Genomic DNA, 14,713 nt, shown 5'->3' with positions numbered 1-14,713 from the left:
GGCACTTCTCCCCTTCTCTAAGAGCCACGTGTTGTTTGTTTGCAGCAGCAAGAAGTGCAACGCTGTGTATAGGAGCCAGTGTGGTGTACCGGTTAGGGTATCAGACTAGAGAGCTGGGTTCAAATCCCTGCTAAGCCATGAAGCACACTGACTGGCTTAGAGTCCGTCACCATCTCTTATCCCAACCTACATCACAGGTGTTGGGAGGATAAAAGGGGGGAAGAGAGAGACCATTCATGCCACCCTGAGCTCCTTGGAGTAAGGGTGGGATGTAAATGTACAAAAGAGAGAAAACTACCCCTTTTACTGTCCCCACCAGTGCCAGTGAGCATTACACCCACATTGGTGGGGCCTGTTGTCCCACACCTTTTCCCACAGAAATACTGTGTCGCGATGCATCTTTTAGTTACGTAAAGGTTGTACCACGAAGGTTAAAGCACCCTGCTTCTGGACTTGCCCTGTACTGCTGCCATTGTTCAACCAACTCTTAATATCACTTAAATGAAGCTTCCAGGCTTGTCAGTGCTGAGTGTACCTTAGCCCAAGAAATATTCTCCCCACCTTTCCCCTGTTCTTCCCTTAAACTCTTAACGAGGCCTTGAAGAGAACTCTGTTCTGATATATTCTGGAGGTATGTAGGGGAGAGGAACCTCCAGGTATTGTAATGCAGAGGGAGCAATTTTGAGATAAACGTCATGGCTTAGGGTGTCATGTGAACCATGACTTAGCATGTTGTGTGAACCAATCCTAACCATGGTGGCTACATAACCATGGTTTAAACATGCTCACTAACCATGTGTTGCAAAAGGGTTAGCAGCCTAACCTGCTTGGCTTAGCGTGTTGTCTGAACAGGCCCGCTGTAGGACTGCAGCTTCCACGATCCCTAGTCACAATGGTCAGTGGTGGGGAATGATGGGAGATGTCCAATAACATCTGGAGGGCCACACGTCCCCCATCCCTGCTGTAATGGATCTGTGCTGGGCCAGATGAACCACGTTCTGATTTTCAGCTCTGCTCCTTCCCCTACTAGGGAAAGGCAAAAAAAGCGGCTTGGCTGAGTTGAAGGGCACTGTAAGTCGAGCAGCTGGGAGGAAAATCACCAGAATCATCAGCTTCTCCAAGAAGAAGCCATCCCCAGAGGACACCCAGACATCCTCTACAGAGGAAGACATCCCATGCTGTGGTTTGTACTGGGACATGAGAGTGGGAGGGAAGCTGCGATTAGGGCGGCCAAATGCAAAGGAGGACACCGGGGGACGCAAGCTACATGGGCTGAAATCCTCTCTTCTGTAGGTTTCATCAGAGAAGGCAGCTGGATTTGCTCACCCTACCTTGACCCTTGCACCACAAACTGATAACAAAGAGACCGCTCAATGCAAAAGTACTTCTCTTTTTAACACTGCAAAGCTCTTCTTAACACCGCGCCCTCACTGATTACACCCCTTTTCTTCCAACATAAAACAGGTGTGGGCAACTTTGGAAGGTCCTGGTGCCAGTCCGTCCCCCCCAATCCCTCACCAGCACCACCATGAGTTGTACCAACACAGGTGCCATTTAAAAAAAAAATTAAAATTTAGTTTAAGATTTTAAAAGACTGTAAAAACTTGTTTTAAAAATGGTATCTGTAGTGGTAAGGATCACCCAAAGGGTCAACATTAGCTTGCAAGGAAGCTAATTTTCACCCTTTTGGTGCTCTGTGGCCACTGCAAATGCCATTTTTCTCCCCAAATTTTTTAAAATGAATTTGGGGGTGGCGGGGAGTGACACAGGGTGCTCTTTTTTTTTTTACCAAAGAAAATCCATTAAGGAGGGAAAAAGGGAATAGCTGCCCAATGACTTTTTACTTGTACCCCTAGGAGCCCTGTGTCTGGAAGCAAAGTAAGTGAACTGAGTGATACCCATTTGGGCAAATATGTCATTGATCTAAAGCAAGGGTGGAGTGCCTGCTACAGTCAGCATGGCCAGTGGTCATGCAACAACATCTGGAATGCCACAAGTTGCTCACCCTGGATCTAAACTAAAGAACTGGCCTTCTGACTGTCATACATAAGCTCAATGATTTCTGGTTTCCTAGGGGGGAAAAACTTCTAGGCTTTTGATTTCTTCATGATTTTTTCTGATGAGTTTGCCATTGCATCCCTGCTCAATTGTTTGTTTAAGCTCCATCCATTGAGTGTTTTATTGCACGCTCATTACTGGGCACTGACGGATTCCTTGGAGGTAGCTCACATGACATCGTCTGCCTCTCTCACGCCCCTTCCGGTCTTCCTTGCACCACAAGAAAAACCAGTAAAAACTATGAAATATTTTTAAACCCAAGTTGCTGCTCTCTCCTGCTGTGTGTGGGAGAAGCAATGTGTCCACAACGAGGGACCGAATGGCCCTCTTGCACCTTGTTTACTTCCTGTTTGAAAACAGGAAGTAACTGGGTGTCCACGGAGAAGCAACGGTAGCCAGCATTTGCCAACGTTTCTTCCAAGGTGTGATGGAGCTCTTTCTTTGTTTTTTGGCTCTCCACAGGCTACTTGAATGTTTTGGTTAACCAGTGCTGGAAGGAACGTTGGTGCCGTTTAAAAGGCAACATGCTTTATTTCCACAAGGACCGCACGGACTTAAGGACGCATGTGAATGCCCTTGTCCTGCGGGGTTGTGAGGTGGCACCAGGCCTGGGCCCGAAGCACCCCTTCGCTTTCCGCATCCTTCGCAATGGGCAAGAGGTTTCGGCCTTGGAGGTAAGTGAGCCCTCGCTTTTGATGGCGACTAAGTGCCTTTCGGTGTGTGTCTACTCAGGAGTAAGTCACACTGAGATCAATAGAACTTACCCCTAAGTAAGTGTGCCTAGGACTGTAGCCTTCGGTGCCTTGATTAGACAAGCTGTGTGCAGCAGACAAGGCCAGTCATCTGGGCACCTTGCAAAACTGAAGAGTTTAACAGCAGTCCTTTGGGTACCGAAAAAACTCGAGAGTCCTTCCTGCACTGTACAAAGGCGTGTAATCCAGCCACAGAGAGTGATGTCTGTGACAAGGGCATTCATTAAAGCAAGATGAATGATATAGCTAGTGACCATTGGATGAGCCTGAGGCACTTGTGTTTGAGCACCACGTGATCTCCTTCATACGGCTGTTTTCTCATTGGTAACAAGTGGTGTTTACTCACTGCAGCAGAGAATAATTTCTGTTTATGCAGAATTAACTTCACATTGCTTGTTTCATAAATCATGATGAAAACTTAAATGTGGCTGACGTCACCCTTTAACTATACCCAGCATAAACGTTCTTGTGCTTAATGTGGACTGAGCAGATATCCCAACCTTTGAAAACATACCCTGGAAACTGCAGAGTTGGGTAAACCAGGTGACCAAAAAATAATGTGGTCTCCAAGCAGGCCAAAAATCAAGAGTTAGAGACTGAGTTTGGACATACAGTAAAGTACTTGCATTCTTTGACTAGTTGCCCATCTCGATTTCTGTTTTGTTTTCCCTTTCAGTCCAGCCTAACATTTTGCCACACCATTGCAAAGGGATTCCACATGTGATGACATGATAAAACCTGTACTGGGAGGAAAACTGGGGAGGTGGAGGTGGTGAAACCATAATGTGGCGACTTAACTATTTCATGCCCAAGCTCTGCCCATGCGCCATCAGCCCAAAGGACAACCTGCTTTCAGAATCGTTTGGAACAGCCCTAGACAGCCTGCTCTTGCCTTACCTGGCGGGGATGGCTTAGTGCAGTCTGGATAATACCCATCTATTGAGAATCTAAGTTGGTTATACACAACTTGGTAACCTCCAGATGTTTTAGACTACAGCCCCCATCATCCCTGGCTATGCCACCTGGGGCTGACGGAAGTTGTAGTCCAAAACATCTGGGGGCCACCAGGTTGGAGAGGCTGCTCTAAGCCATCACCAGCTTCTTTACAGAAGCCCTACCTGCATGGCTCTATGAGTCTTGTACAAGGGATGCCTTGGACGGGGAATGGACAATAGCTCTACCTTTGAAAAACAGGGACTTGGGGGTTAAGAGACAATCGGTATTGTAAAGACATGTCCTTGACCATGATTGTTGTGGGAAGAGGAGGGTCTTTACTGCTGCCCAGGGAAATGTGTGTTTCCTTTTACTTTTAACTATTGTCTATCCCCTCAGGCGAGCAGCTATGAAGATCTGGGGCGCTGGCTTGGGCTGCTGCTGGTTGAAACTGGTTCCCAGACAACCCCAGAGGCCTTGCATTATGACTACGTGGATGTGGAGAAAATATCCAACATCATCAATGCTGTGCGACACTCCTACATGTAAGGGCTCTTTCCAAGAGTGTTTTGTGGCATAGCTGGATGGAAAAAAAACAGCTGTGCCTCCACTTCCATGTAGACTTGAATCTTCTCCTTGTCCCTGATTGAACCATTAAACTTTCTGTTAGGACCATCTGTACCAGCAAGAAATCTGCCAAGACTGATTCACTTATGTTTTAGAGACACAAGAAAACATCTAAGTGACAACTTGCTAAATTCATACTTGAAAGGTGGAACAGGGTTAGCTGTCCAGGCTATCAGAGTGGTGAAACAGAGGTGTCAGCCTAAGACAAGCACGCCTGCATTCATGACTTTCAATATATGTGATGGGTGTAAATGCCATGCAGTGCTAGACTGGCTTTCTATGCGAAATCTGGGATCTAGAAAACATCACACTGTACCTCTTTGCAAGTTTAAGAAGCCTTTTGACTATCCAGCAAAGATAGCCACAAACATCCTTTTATGTGAGGAATTTTTGAAATCTAAATTAGCATGTTTAGAACAGGGCTGGAGAGTAAACATTCCTAATTATACGCTATTGTATGTGTAGCCAAAGGATCGTTTCACACACTGAGCTCCATTAGATGGGGGGAAATCACACTTGCCTACCGTCACTTCTCTGCCCCTGCTTTTGTTGCTTGGTACTTCCTCTTTCTCTCAGGGAGAGGAAAGAGGAAGTAAACAATGTGCACGTGGCCATCTTTATTGCACCTCTTCTCCTACACACAGCAGAAGATAGAAGCAAGTTCCATCTTTAAAAATAATACAGACTTACTAGGGGCTTTTTTGTCACATGAAGAAGGCTAGGAGTGGGAGGCGCACTGGAGGCAGACAACATTGTGAGAGGGACCCACAAAAATCCGTGAGTGCCCAATAACGAGTGTGTAATAAAACACTCATCTGATGACTCCCACCTTGCAGAAGAAAAACCCTGATTTGTCACAGAGACGGGCATCTCAGGCAATCCAGCGTCCTTGATAAGGGCATCCATAGTCATGCTCATAAGTATCGTTTCAGATGTGCGCTTTACATTTTTCAGATGTACACCCAAAACATTATGTCTTAAGTGGCCCCAAGCGTCAGAACACATGTAGCACTTCCATGCCTTGATTCTTAAGAACTCTTAAGTGATTTCCTCTCCTGCATTACGCCAAAAACTGGGCTGGTGGATGTTGTTCCCATCATCATGTATAAACAACCAAATAAACAGCATGAGAGAGAGAGAGAGAGAGAGAATTCATTTTGTTAGCCCAGAGGGTGGAGAGAGAAAATCTTAGTTTTTCTTGCTTACAAAGTTTTTAAATATTTCTTTAGCAAACAGAAATAGATCATGTTTTTCTGCTTCTCTGCCTCTTCAGATGGGCCAGTTCCTCCCTTGAGAACCAAACAGACTCTTCCCGTGTATTATATGACGAAGTTCCCTATGAGAAGGTGGAGGTATATGTTATTTTTTTTAAAGCGGAAATGCCATAATCTGTTCTTTCCCACTGCTTTCCCCGACACAACCCTCATCCTCAGTTGCATGCGCTCCTGCTCTGCTCCCAAATACCTGGCAAGTTAGTTGGGGATCTTTCCCAGGCAGAGGCACCTGGATTAGCCTCCTCCACTCTTCAGGAACTTACCTGGATTTCCCACTCACGCCCAACAGTGATGTCCTTCCCACTGCTCTCAGAAACATCAACTTCTTTGTGTTTTCCTGTTTCCTGCGTGCAGGTAGAAAAGTCGGGGCGGCCATCGGGATCCCAGGTGAAGCGCCACGGCTCCTCCTGCAGTGAGAAATCACGCCGTGTGGACTCACAGGTTAAAGTCAAGCGCCATGCGTCAAGTAGGTTCAGATATAGCCCAACCACTGGGCACTTGTCAAGGTTCCTTTATCCACCAACTTGGGAGAGAAGGGGAGGTGGGGTAGACTCACAGCCTCCATTCCTAACTGCGTGACACGGCACAGCACTTGCTCTGCTTGACACTTGCTCCGCTTCTGGCTCAGGTTTTGCTTGTTTGTTGTTTATGTTCCACCTTTTAATAGGCAAGGTTTGCTTAAGCTGTGGTAGCACAGGGATTTTGTTGCCTGAGGTAAAGGACAAGATGGCACCCCCCTCCTCCCCAATCCCTGTACAGAAGCCAACTAGACTGACAGCTGAACCTTACTTCAAAACACTGGAAACAGGACCATGTCCTCCATTGTAATTCAGAACAGCAGGCAAACTTGTGGGTACAAGGCAGACTGTGCGGCACACACAGCTTTGTCCTCCAACACATTGTCATTGCACCCTGCCTTCCCAGCACCTGCCACATGAGACAACTGCTTCCCTCTGCCTCATGGCAGGGCCAGGCCTGAGACAACTGCTTCCCTCTGCCTCATGGCAGGGCCAGGCCTGAGACAACTGCTTCCCTCTGCCTCATGGCAGGGCCAGGCCTGAGACAACTGCTTCCCTCTGCCTCATGGCAGGGCCAGGCCTGAGACAACTGCTTCCCTCTGCCTCATGGCAGGGCCAGGCCTGAGACAACTGCTTCCCTCTGCCTCATGGCAGGGCCAGGCCTGAGACAACTGCTTCCCTCTGCCTCATGGCAGGGCCAGGCCTGAGACAACTGCTTCCCTCTGCCTCATGGCAGGGCCAGGCCTGAGACAACTGCTTCCCTCTGCCTCATGGCAGGGCCAGGCCTGAGACAACTGCTTCCCTCTGCCCCATGGCAGGGCCAGGCCTGAGACAACTGCTTCCCTCTGCCTCATGGCAGAGCCAGGCCTGAGCACAGGAATCCTAATTTGCAGGCCAGGGTCTGAAGGGGTTTAAGCACAAAGATACCTGTTCTCCTGTGCAGCTTATTCTTCTTAGTTGGGGTTCAGCATGTAATGGGAGAGCGTCACTGAGAGAGAAGCACTATAGCTCAGTGGTAAAGCACATGCTATGCACACAGAAGATCACCTATTCAATCCCCAGCAGCTCCAGGTAAGACTGGGAAAGACTCGTGTCTGAAACCCTGGAGAGTCACTGCCAATCCATGTAAAAGACATTACTGGGCTAGACGGACCAAAGGTTTGACTCAGGATGAGGCAGTTTCCTGTGTTCTAACCATCCTGGCTCCATTCTCCTGCCTGCATTTTGTATCAGAAAAGGGAAAAGCGCAACACGAAGGTATATCGGCAGTCTGTCCTATTTGAAGGTATTGTTTCTGGATATACGTGTTTAGGATCGCAGAGTAACAGTGCAATTCTTTACACATTTACTCAGAAGGAAATCCCAATTTTCATTTTAGAATTTTCCATGACACTCTAGCAATGCTGGGCTAACATAGGAAGAGCCATGCTGGGTCAGACCAAGGGTCCATCCAATCCAGCACTCTGTTCACACAATGGCCAACCAATGTTGACCAGGAAACCACAAGCAGGGCACGGTTCTACAGCACCCTCCCACCCGTTTCCTCCAGCAGCAGGTGCACACAGGCTTACTGCCTCTGATGCTAGAGGCAGCACATAGCCATCAGGACTAGTAGCCATTGAAATCCTTCTCCTCCAGGAATTCATCCAACCTCCTTTCAAAACCATCCAAACTGGTGGCCATCACTACATCTTGTGGAAGGGAATTCCATCGTTTTACTATGCACTTTGTGAAGAAGTACTTCCTCTGGTCTGTCCCGAGTCTCCCACCAAACAGCTTCATGGAATGAATCCGCCTTGGATTTCTGTGCTGGTTTTAAGCTCTCTCTGTTTGATTTATAAGAACACCATGGTGCAAAATGTTGGGGTGGGTTTTACACAAGCAGTTCTCTAGTGGCTATAAATCTTACCACCTGTATCAATAGTTTTAAAATCAATTTTACAAGAATGCTAAGCTTTCTTCAAAGTCTATCAGCTCCAGTTCATAATTGGATATGTAGTTGTGCTCCCATAAACCACTTCTCCTATGTCAGCAGTACCAACAATAAGCAATCTCTGGGCCAGCAATGCAAGGTCTGGTTTGGGAGTGCATGTACATTTATTCTTGTGTTTTAGTTTAGTTTAATTTTAGTTTTTAGGCTGGCATTGTGCCTCACTAAGCTTCTCCAGCTCCGAGCCTGCATTTACATTTCCCTGCTACTAAGGCGGAGTTAGACAAGCCTGATGGAGGGGTTGTCCTGTTACCTCTTTTTTCCTGTGTGCAGATGCCAATAACTACAAGTATGGCAAGAACCGGGCTGAGGAAGACGCCAGGAGGTTCCTAACTGAGAAGGACAAACTGGAGAAGGAGAAGGCCTCCATACGGAATGAGCTTATGAGCCTGCGCAAGGAAAAGAGGGAGCTGCGAGAGGCCATGAAGAGTAGCTCAGGTAGGGCCTTACTGCAGGGACCCTTCACCTGTCGAGTTCTGAATTTCTACAGACGAAACCTGTCGAGGTCTACATTCCAGCACTGGGTATGGCCAGAGCCAAAAGTGGGTGGGGTCGCAAATGGGACTCCTCCCTCTCTTCAGTAAGCAATGAGGTGGGTATTTGCATCCAAGCATTATCATAGAATCATAGAATAGCAGAGTTGGAAGGGGCCTACAAGGCCATCGAGTCCAACCCCCTGCTCAATGCAGGAATCCACCCTAAAGCATCCCTGACAGATGCTTATCCAGCTGCCTCTTGAATGCCTCTAGTGTGGGAGAGCCCACAACCTTCCTAGGTAACTGATTCCATTGTCGTACTGCTCTAACAGTCAGGAAGTTTTTCCTGATGTCCAGCTGGAATCTGGCTTCCTTTAACTTGAGCCCGTTATTCCGTGTCCTGCACTCTGGGAGGATCGAGAAGAGATCCTGGCCCTCCTCTGTATGACAACCTTTTAAGTATTTGAAGAGTGCTATCATGTCTCCCCTAAGTCTTCTCTTCTCCAGGCTAAACATGCCCAGTTCTTTCAGTCTCTCTTCATAGGGCTTTGTTTCCAGACCCCTGATCATCCTGGTTGCCCTCCTCTGAACACGCTGCAGCTTGTCTGCGTCCTTCTTGAATTGTGGAGCCCAGAACTGGACGCAATACTCTAGATGAGGCCTAACCAGGGCCGAATAGAGAGGAACCAGTACCTCACGTGATTTGGAAGCTATACTTCTATTAATGCAGCCCAAAATAGCATTTGCCTTTCTTGCAGCCATATCGCACTGTTGGCTCATATTCAGCTTGCAATCTACAACCATTCCAAGATCCTTCTCGTTTGTAGTATTGCTGAGCCAAGTATCCCACATCTTGTAACTGTGCATTTGGTTTCTATTTCCTAAATGTAGAACTTGGCATTTGTCCCTATTAAATTTCATCCTGTTGTTTTCAGCCCAGCACTCCAGCCTATCAAGATCACTTTGAAGTTTGTTTCTGTCTTCCAGGGTATTAGCTATCCCACCCAATTTTGTGTCATCTGCAAAACTGATCAGCATTCCCTGCACCTCCTCGTCCAAATCATTAATAAAAATGTTGAAGAGCACTGGGCCCAGGACTGAGCCCTGCGGTACCCCACTCGTTGCCTCTCCCCAGTTTGAGAAGGTTCCATTGATAAGTACTCTTTGAGTCCGATTCTGTAGCCAACTGTGAATCCACCTAATAGTTGTTCCATCTAGCCCCTTTAGCTAGTTTGTTAATCAGAATGTTAATCAGAATTCTTCTTCCCCACCAGAATTCTCCTTCCCGAACTTGTGCATCAGCTTTGTAGTTGGGGGACAGAGCAGGAGGGCGTAAATAATATCAATCACCCAGAGCTTGGCCTAGGGAAGAGTCCAGATGTCCAAACTGAGAGGACTGGAGGTCCACATTTGGCCCATGGGCCAGAGGTTCCCCATCCCTGGAGAGGAACTTATCTTTCTGCAAAATTGATGGTTCCCTCTCTTTTCTCCCCCAGCCCTGGCCACTTTGCAAAGGCACCTCCATTCTGAGTGGTATTCTCCAGAAGCACGCAGCCCAATATAGCCCTGAGCCTGCAGTGGCCTGTGCTAAACCATCCGCTCTCTTCCAATCCTCTTCACCACCGGAGAGTGTAAGAGCTGATGAAGAAGGCTAAGATTCGAGGCCTTTGTTGCAAAATGTTTACCTCCGCAGCAGTGACAGGTCTGCTGTTTGGCTTCGCATCTTACTCCTTAGCCTCAGCACTTAATATTTTGTGTTGGATATATGCCTGATACCTGCTCAGCTCTGCTAGCACTGCTCAGCATAGCTTAAAGTTGAGCATAGAAAACAGGTGGCGGAGGTGGCGGTGGCCTTCCTCAAGCCCAAGAGCACCACCTATTGGAAGAAAAATGTATTCTATGACAATTGCATGGCTGATTGTCTGAAAGCTGGTTGCAGTCCGCCCAGAGAATGTTAGTTATTGGGTGGATTAGAAATGTACTAAATAAATACAGCTAGAAAAATCCAGGTCTATGCAGCCTTATTGTTTTCTTTACACTGTGGATAATGTGCAGAACATCCATGAACTTTCTTGTTAAAAACATAAGGACATAAGAAGAGCCATGCTGGATCAGACCAAGGGTCCTTCTAGTCTGATCCAGCACACTCTGTTCACACAGTGTCAACCAGCTTTTGAACAGGAACCCACAAGCAGGACACAGATGCAACAGCACCCTCCCACCCATTCCCCAGCAACTGGTGTCAATAGTCTTCCTGCCTGTGATACTGGAGGTAGCACATAGCCATCAGGACTAGTAGCCACTGATAGCCTTCTTCTCCTTCAGCATGGTGTTAGAAGGAGGTCTAAACTATCCAGCAAATTTGCCCCACTCCTGTTTCATCAGCAGTGTGGTGGTGGGTAAGGTTCATGTGGATTTTTTACGCAACCAGTTTTTTTACACAAGGGATTTCCCTCACCCTTCCTCTAAACTCCCATGCCTTTATTCTTCTTATGCCTGTGCTGTAAGGATGGAACCACATGGTAGGCCCTGGCTGACTTAAAATCATAGAGTTGGAGGGGGAACTGTGGGCCATCTAGTCTGACTTCCTGTTCCAGAGCTAATTTTGCATTGCTGCTATTTTTATCTGGTTGAATTTTTATATTGTATTTTATACTATGGTTTTATACTGTTGTTTTATACTTTGAATGTTTTTAATTTTTGTGAACCGCCCAGAGAGCTCCAGCTATTGGGCGGTATAGAAATCTAATAAATAAATAAATAAATAAATAAATAAATAAATGAATAAATAGTCCAGCATCTGCTTAAAAGCCTCCAGTGAGGGGAAAAACCACCTCACCTCTAGGTAATTGGCTACATTGTCGAACTGCTTTTACCATCAAGAGATTTCTCCTAATGTTCAACTAAAATCTACCCTCGTATTTCAAGCCCGATAGATGTAGGTCCTGCCTTCTCAGGCAGCAGGAAAGAGCTCTTTCCTAAAGCTACTTCAACATATGATTGTTTCCTACATAAGTGTTGCTGGTTCTGCCAGCACTTCGACGTGCTTGCTGGGCTCGGGGCCAGGCCTTGGAAAGCCACCCTGGCTTTGGGTTCCTGAGTGGCTGCCTGAACATCGGGGGCCGCTGAGAATTTTACTGACTCTTCGCTCTGTGTGCCTGTGCTGAAAACAGGGAAAGACCTGAAAGAGCTGGAGCATCGTGTACAAACCCTGGAGGAGCAGTGCAAAGCCAACGAGGCCAGACGCGTGGACCTCGAGCTCAAGCTGACGGAGGTGAAAGACAGGCTGAAGCAGTCGCTGGCAGGAGGGCCAGCGCTGGGGCTCACGGTCGCCACCAAAGCTGAAAACAAGGTAAGGAAAGAGTTACTTTATTTATTTATTTATTTATTTAATTACATTTATATACCGCCCCACAGCCGAAGCTCTCTGGGCGGTTTACAACATTTAAAAATAGTAAACATTAAAAGTATACAATTTAAAAACACACACACACACACATAAAAACAGTATAAAAACAACAGTATCCATTTAAAAACAACAATTGTGGGGTCCATTAAAAACAAACTTAACGTTGTTAAATGCTGTTAAAAAGCTGTTAACAGCATTTAAAAGCTTCCCCTTCTAGCCTCAGATTAGGGCCACTGCAACATGCTTTCCTATTGTTAATCTCCTGTTTAGATTACATTTTGTATGGGGCTATCCTTGTGCTTGGTCCAGAAGCCGCAGTGAGGATGCTGAGTGGGGTTCCTGGTCATACGTATATTACACCAGTCCTGAAGTAACTGCACTGGCTGCTTAAGAGCCAACTGCAGGGTCTTGCAGTTGGCATATGAAGCTCTGAACACCCTGAGACCAGGTTACCTGGCAGATTGTCTTCCCTAATCCAGAGCTGTGTGAGCATTAAGATCATTGAAAGAAGTCTTGCTAGTAGTAGAATGACCTGAAGACTGCCGTCTCGCAGCAACCAGGAAGTGGGCCTTCTCAGTGGTGGCACCCACTTTGCAGAATGACCTCTCCCCTTCCCCCCCCCCCCGTAGTATCTGGGAAGGAACCAACTATAACATGCTTTGGGCACCAGTTAAAGACCCATTTCTTTACCAAGGCCTCCCCTGAGTGACTGTGCAGCCCAGTTTATTTGTTTTCTAAATATGGTGCTGTATTGGTTTTAACGTTTTAATTAATGTTTTATATAAACGTTTTAGCATTAAAGGCTTGCTCAGAAGAGAAAGACAAGCCCCTCCTTGTCATTAGAGGCAACGTGACTGCTGGTTGTCGCTGTGGAGGGGCAGGCGATGGGGATGTTGCTCGGCGCTGACGCATCCTTTGCCAGAGGCTGGATCACACACCCTGACAACAAGACATAGTGCTGTCCCAGTGCTTTGTGGGTACAGAATAATGGAAGTTGGCCACCCTGAGTACACACACTCTCTCTCTCTGGTTCAGTTCAGACGACACGTGAGTCAACGGTGGACTATTTAATCCACCATTGACTCACGTGTTGTCTGAACTGAACCAGAGAGAGAGTGTGTGTGTACTCAGGGTGGCCAATTGCCATTATTCTGTACCCACAAAGCACTGGGACAGCACTATGTCTTGTCAAAATATAGTGCCATCCCAAAGAACGATAGAAAGAGAGAGACAGAGACAGACAGGCAGAGAGAGACTTTTAAACTTAAAGAGAAAGAAAGAAGAGAGTAATAGGTAAGTGTTTTCACAGCATTTTAGGTAGTTTGCCCCCTTCCTGGAAAAATCTTCGATTTTGGTGTCATAATGGTTGCCAAAAAGACTCACCCCACTTGCATGCTGTGAATAGAGGGCATGGTAGATCCATCTCAGTTTCTAAACCTGACTTGTTCGTTGTGTCCGGGGTGGGTGGGGGTCAGCATTGCTTCTGGCCCCAGGGAGAGAGGGGATGTGATCCTTATTTATTTAAGTAATTTATATGCTGCCCTTCCAACTATGACGATGACAACAATAATAATATTAAAACAATAAAACAAAAATAACAGACAACCAAATTGAAATCCTATGAAAAGGGGGAAATAAGAATAAGACTAGCAGCACAGGTGCAGAAAATAAAATAAATTCTATTTAGTGAATGCCTTCAAAAATCCTAGGAAAACAAAAGGGTCTTTGCCTGGTACTGAAAAGCCATCAACATAAATATCAGTCGAACTTCTCCCAAGGCAGGACGCTGCAATCAAGGAGGCCCTGTCCTTGCTCGACACTCACCTAGCCTTAGAAGGCAGGGACAGCTTCAGAAGCACCTCCAAAGTGGTCTTCATCTATGGGCAGTTTTATGTGGGAGAAGGCAGTCCTTTTGACAAGGCTGTTTTCCTTCACACAGGCAATTAATGCCTGGCAACTACCTTCTTGTGGTAGTAATTTGTAACCTGGTTTCTCAATGTATCTCCCAAATCTCTAAACACTTCTAATTTTCGTTTCCTTCTTCCTTGCAGGAGACTGTAACCCAGCCCAATGGAAACCCCCCAGAGCACTTGGTCCCGGTTAACTGTGCAGCAGAAATGAGGAAGCGAAGCCCTTCCCTCCTCCCTGCCAACAAAGGGAACGTTCTGCAGAAGGCCAAGGTAACAGCTGAACTTTCCTAGGCAGTGGTATGGTGGTAAATGCACTCATCATGACGGTCCCCATAGCCACAAACCCAAGGGTTTGTGGCATATGGCGGCACATCCTAATTGCCCATGTGTTTAGTTTTTAAATCGGTTTTTAATGTTTTATGTGTGTATGTTCTGCGTTTTAGAGTTTTAAATTTTGTACACTTGTTTTTACCTCAATTTTAGAATTTCTGTAAACCGCCCAGAGAGCCCTGGCTATGGGAGCGGTATATAAGTTTAATAAATAATAATAATAATAATAATAATAATAATAATAATGAGAATGGGGAAAATGCAGCCAGTTGTGTTGATCCATTTCAATGAACCAGTTCTAGCAGTTTTCATCTTCACCAGGAGCAGATTTTTTCTCAAGCTGATGGGTCTTAATTACCCATTCAAAACCAACCCAACCCAAATACTTTACATTACGATGGCCCCATTCAGACAACATGCTAAACCATGCTGCTTA

General features: G+C 46.4%; 1 protein-coding gene across 1 annotated transcript in view; it reads left to right on the top strand.

Annotated features, from left to right (window-relative positions):
- The window catches only part of AFAP1L1 (actin filament associated protein 1 like 1), an 85,288-nt gene that overhangs the window by 68,372 nt on the left and 2,203 nt on the right, over nucleotides 1–14,713 (top strand). Inside the window, exons 11-18 of the mRNA XM_063120588.1 lie at nucleotides 1,031–1,183; nucleotides 2,521–2,732; nucleotides 4,143–4,288; nucleotides 5,644–5,722; nucleotides 5,999–6,110; nucleotides 8,426–8,590; nucleotides 11,802–11,980; nucleotides 14,089–14,217. Of these exons, the coding sequence (XP_062976658.1) occupies nucleotides 1,031–1,183; nucleotides 2,521–2,732; nucleotides 4,143–4,288; nucleotides 5,644–5,722; nucleotides 5,999–6,110; nucleotides 8,426–8,590; nucleotides 11,802–11,980; nucleotides 14,089–14,217 (1,175 nt within the window). The remainder of the gene's footprint in view (nucleotides 1–1,030; nucleotides 1,184–2,520; nucleotides 2,733–4,142; nucleotides 4,289–5,643; nucleotides 5,723–5,998; nucleotides 6,111–8,425; nucleotides 8,591–11,801; nucleotides 11,981–14,088; nucleotides 14,218–14,713) is intronic.

This window comes from Elgaria multicarinata, chromosome 3 (genome assembly GCF_023053635.1).
Source record: "Elgaria multicarinata webbii isolate HBS135686 ecotype San Diego chromosome 3, rElgMul1.1.pri, whole genome shotgun sequence".
Classification (NCBI taxonomy): Eukaryota; Metazoa; Chordata; class Lepidosauria; order Squamata; family Anguidae; genus Elgaria; species Elgaria multicarinata.
The sequence above is the reverse complement of the archived record's forward strand: the minus strand, read 5'-3'. Positions and strand labels throughout refer to the sequence as shown.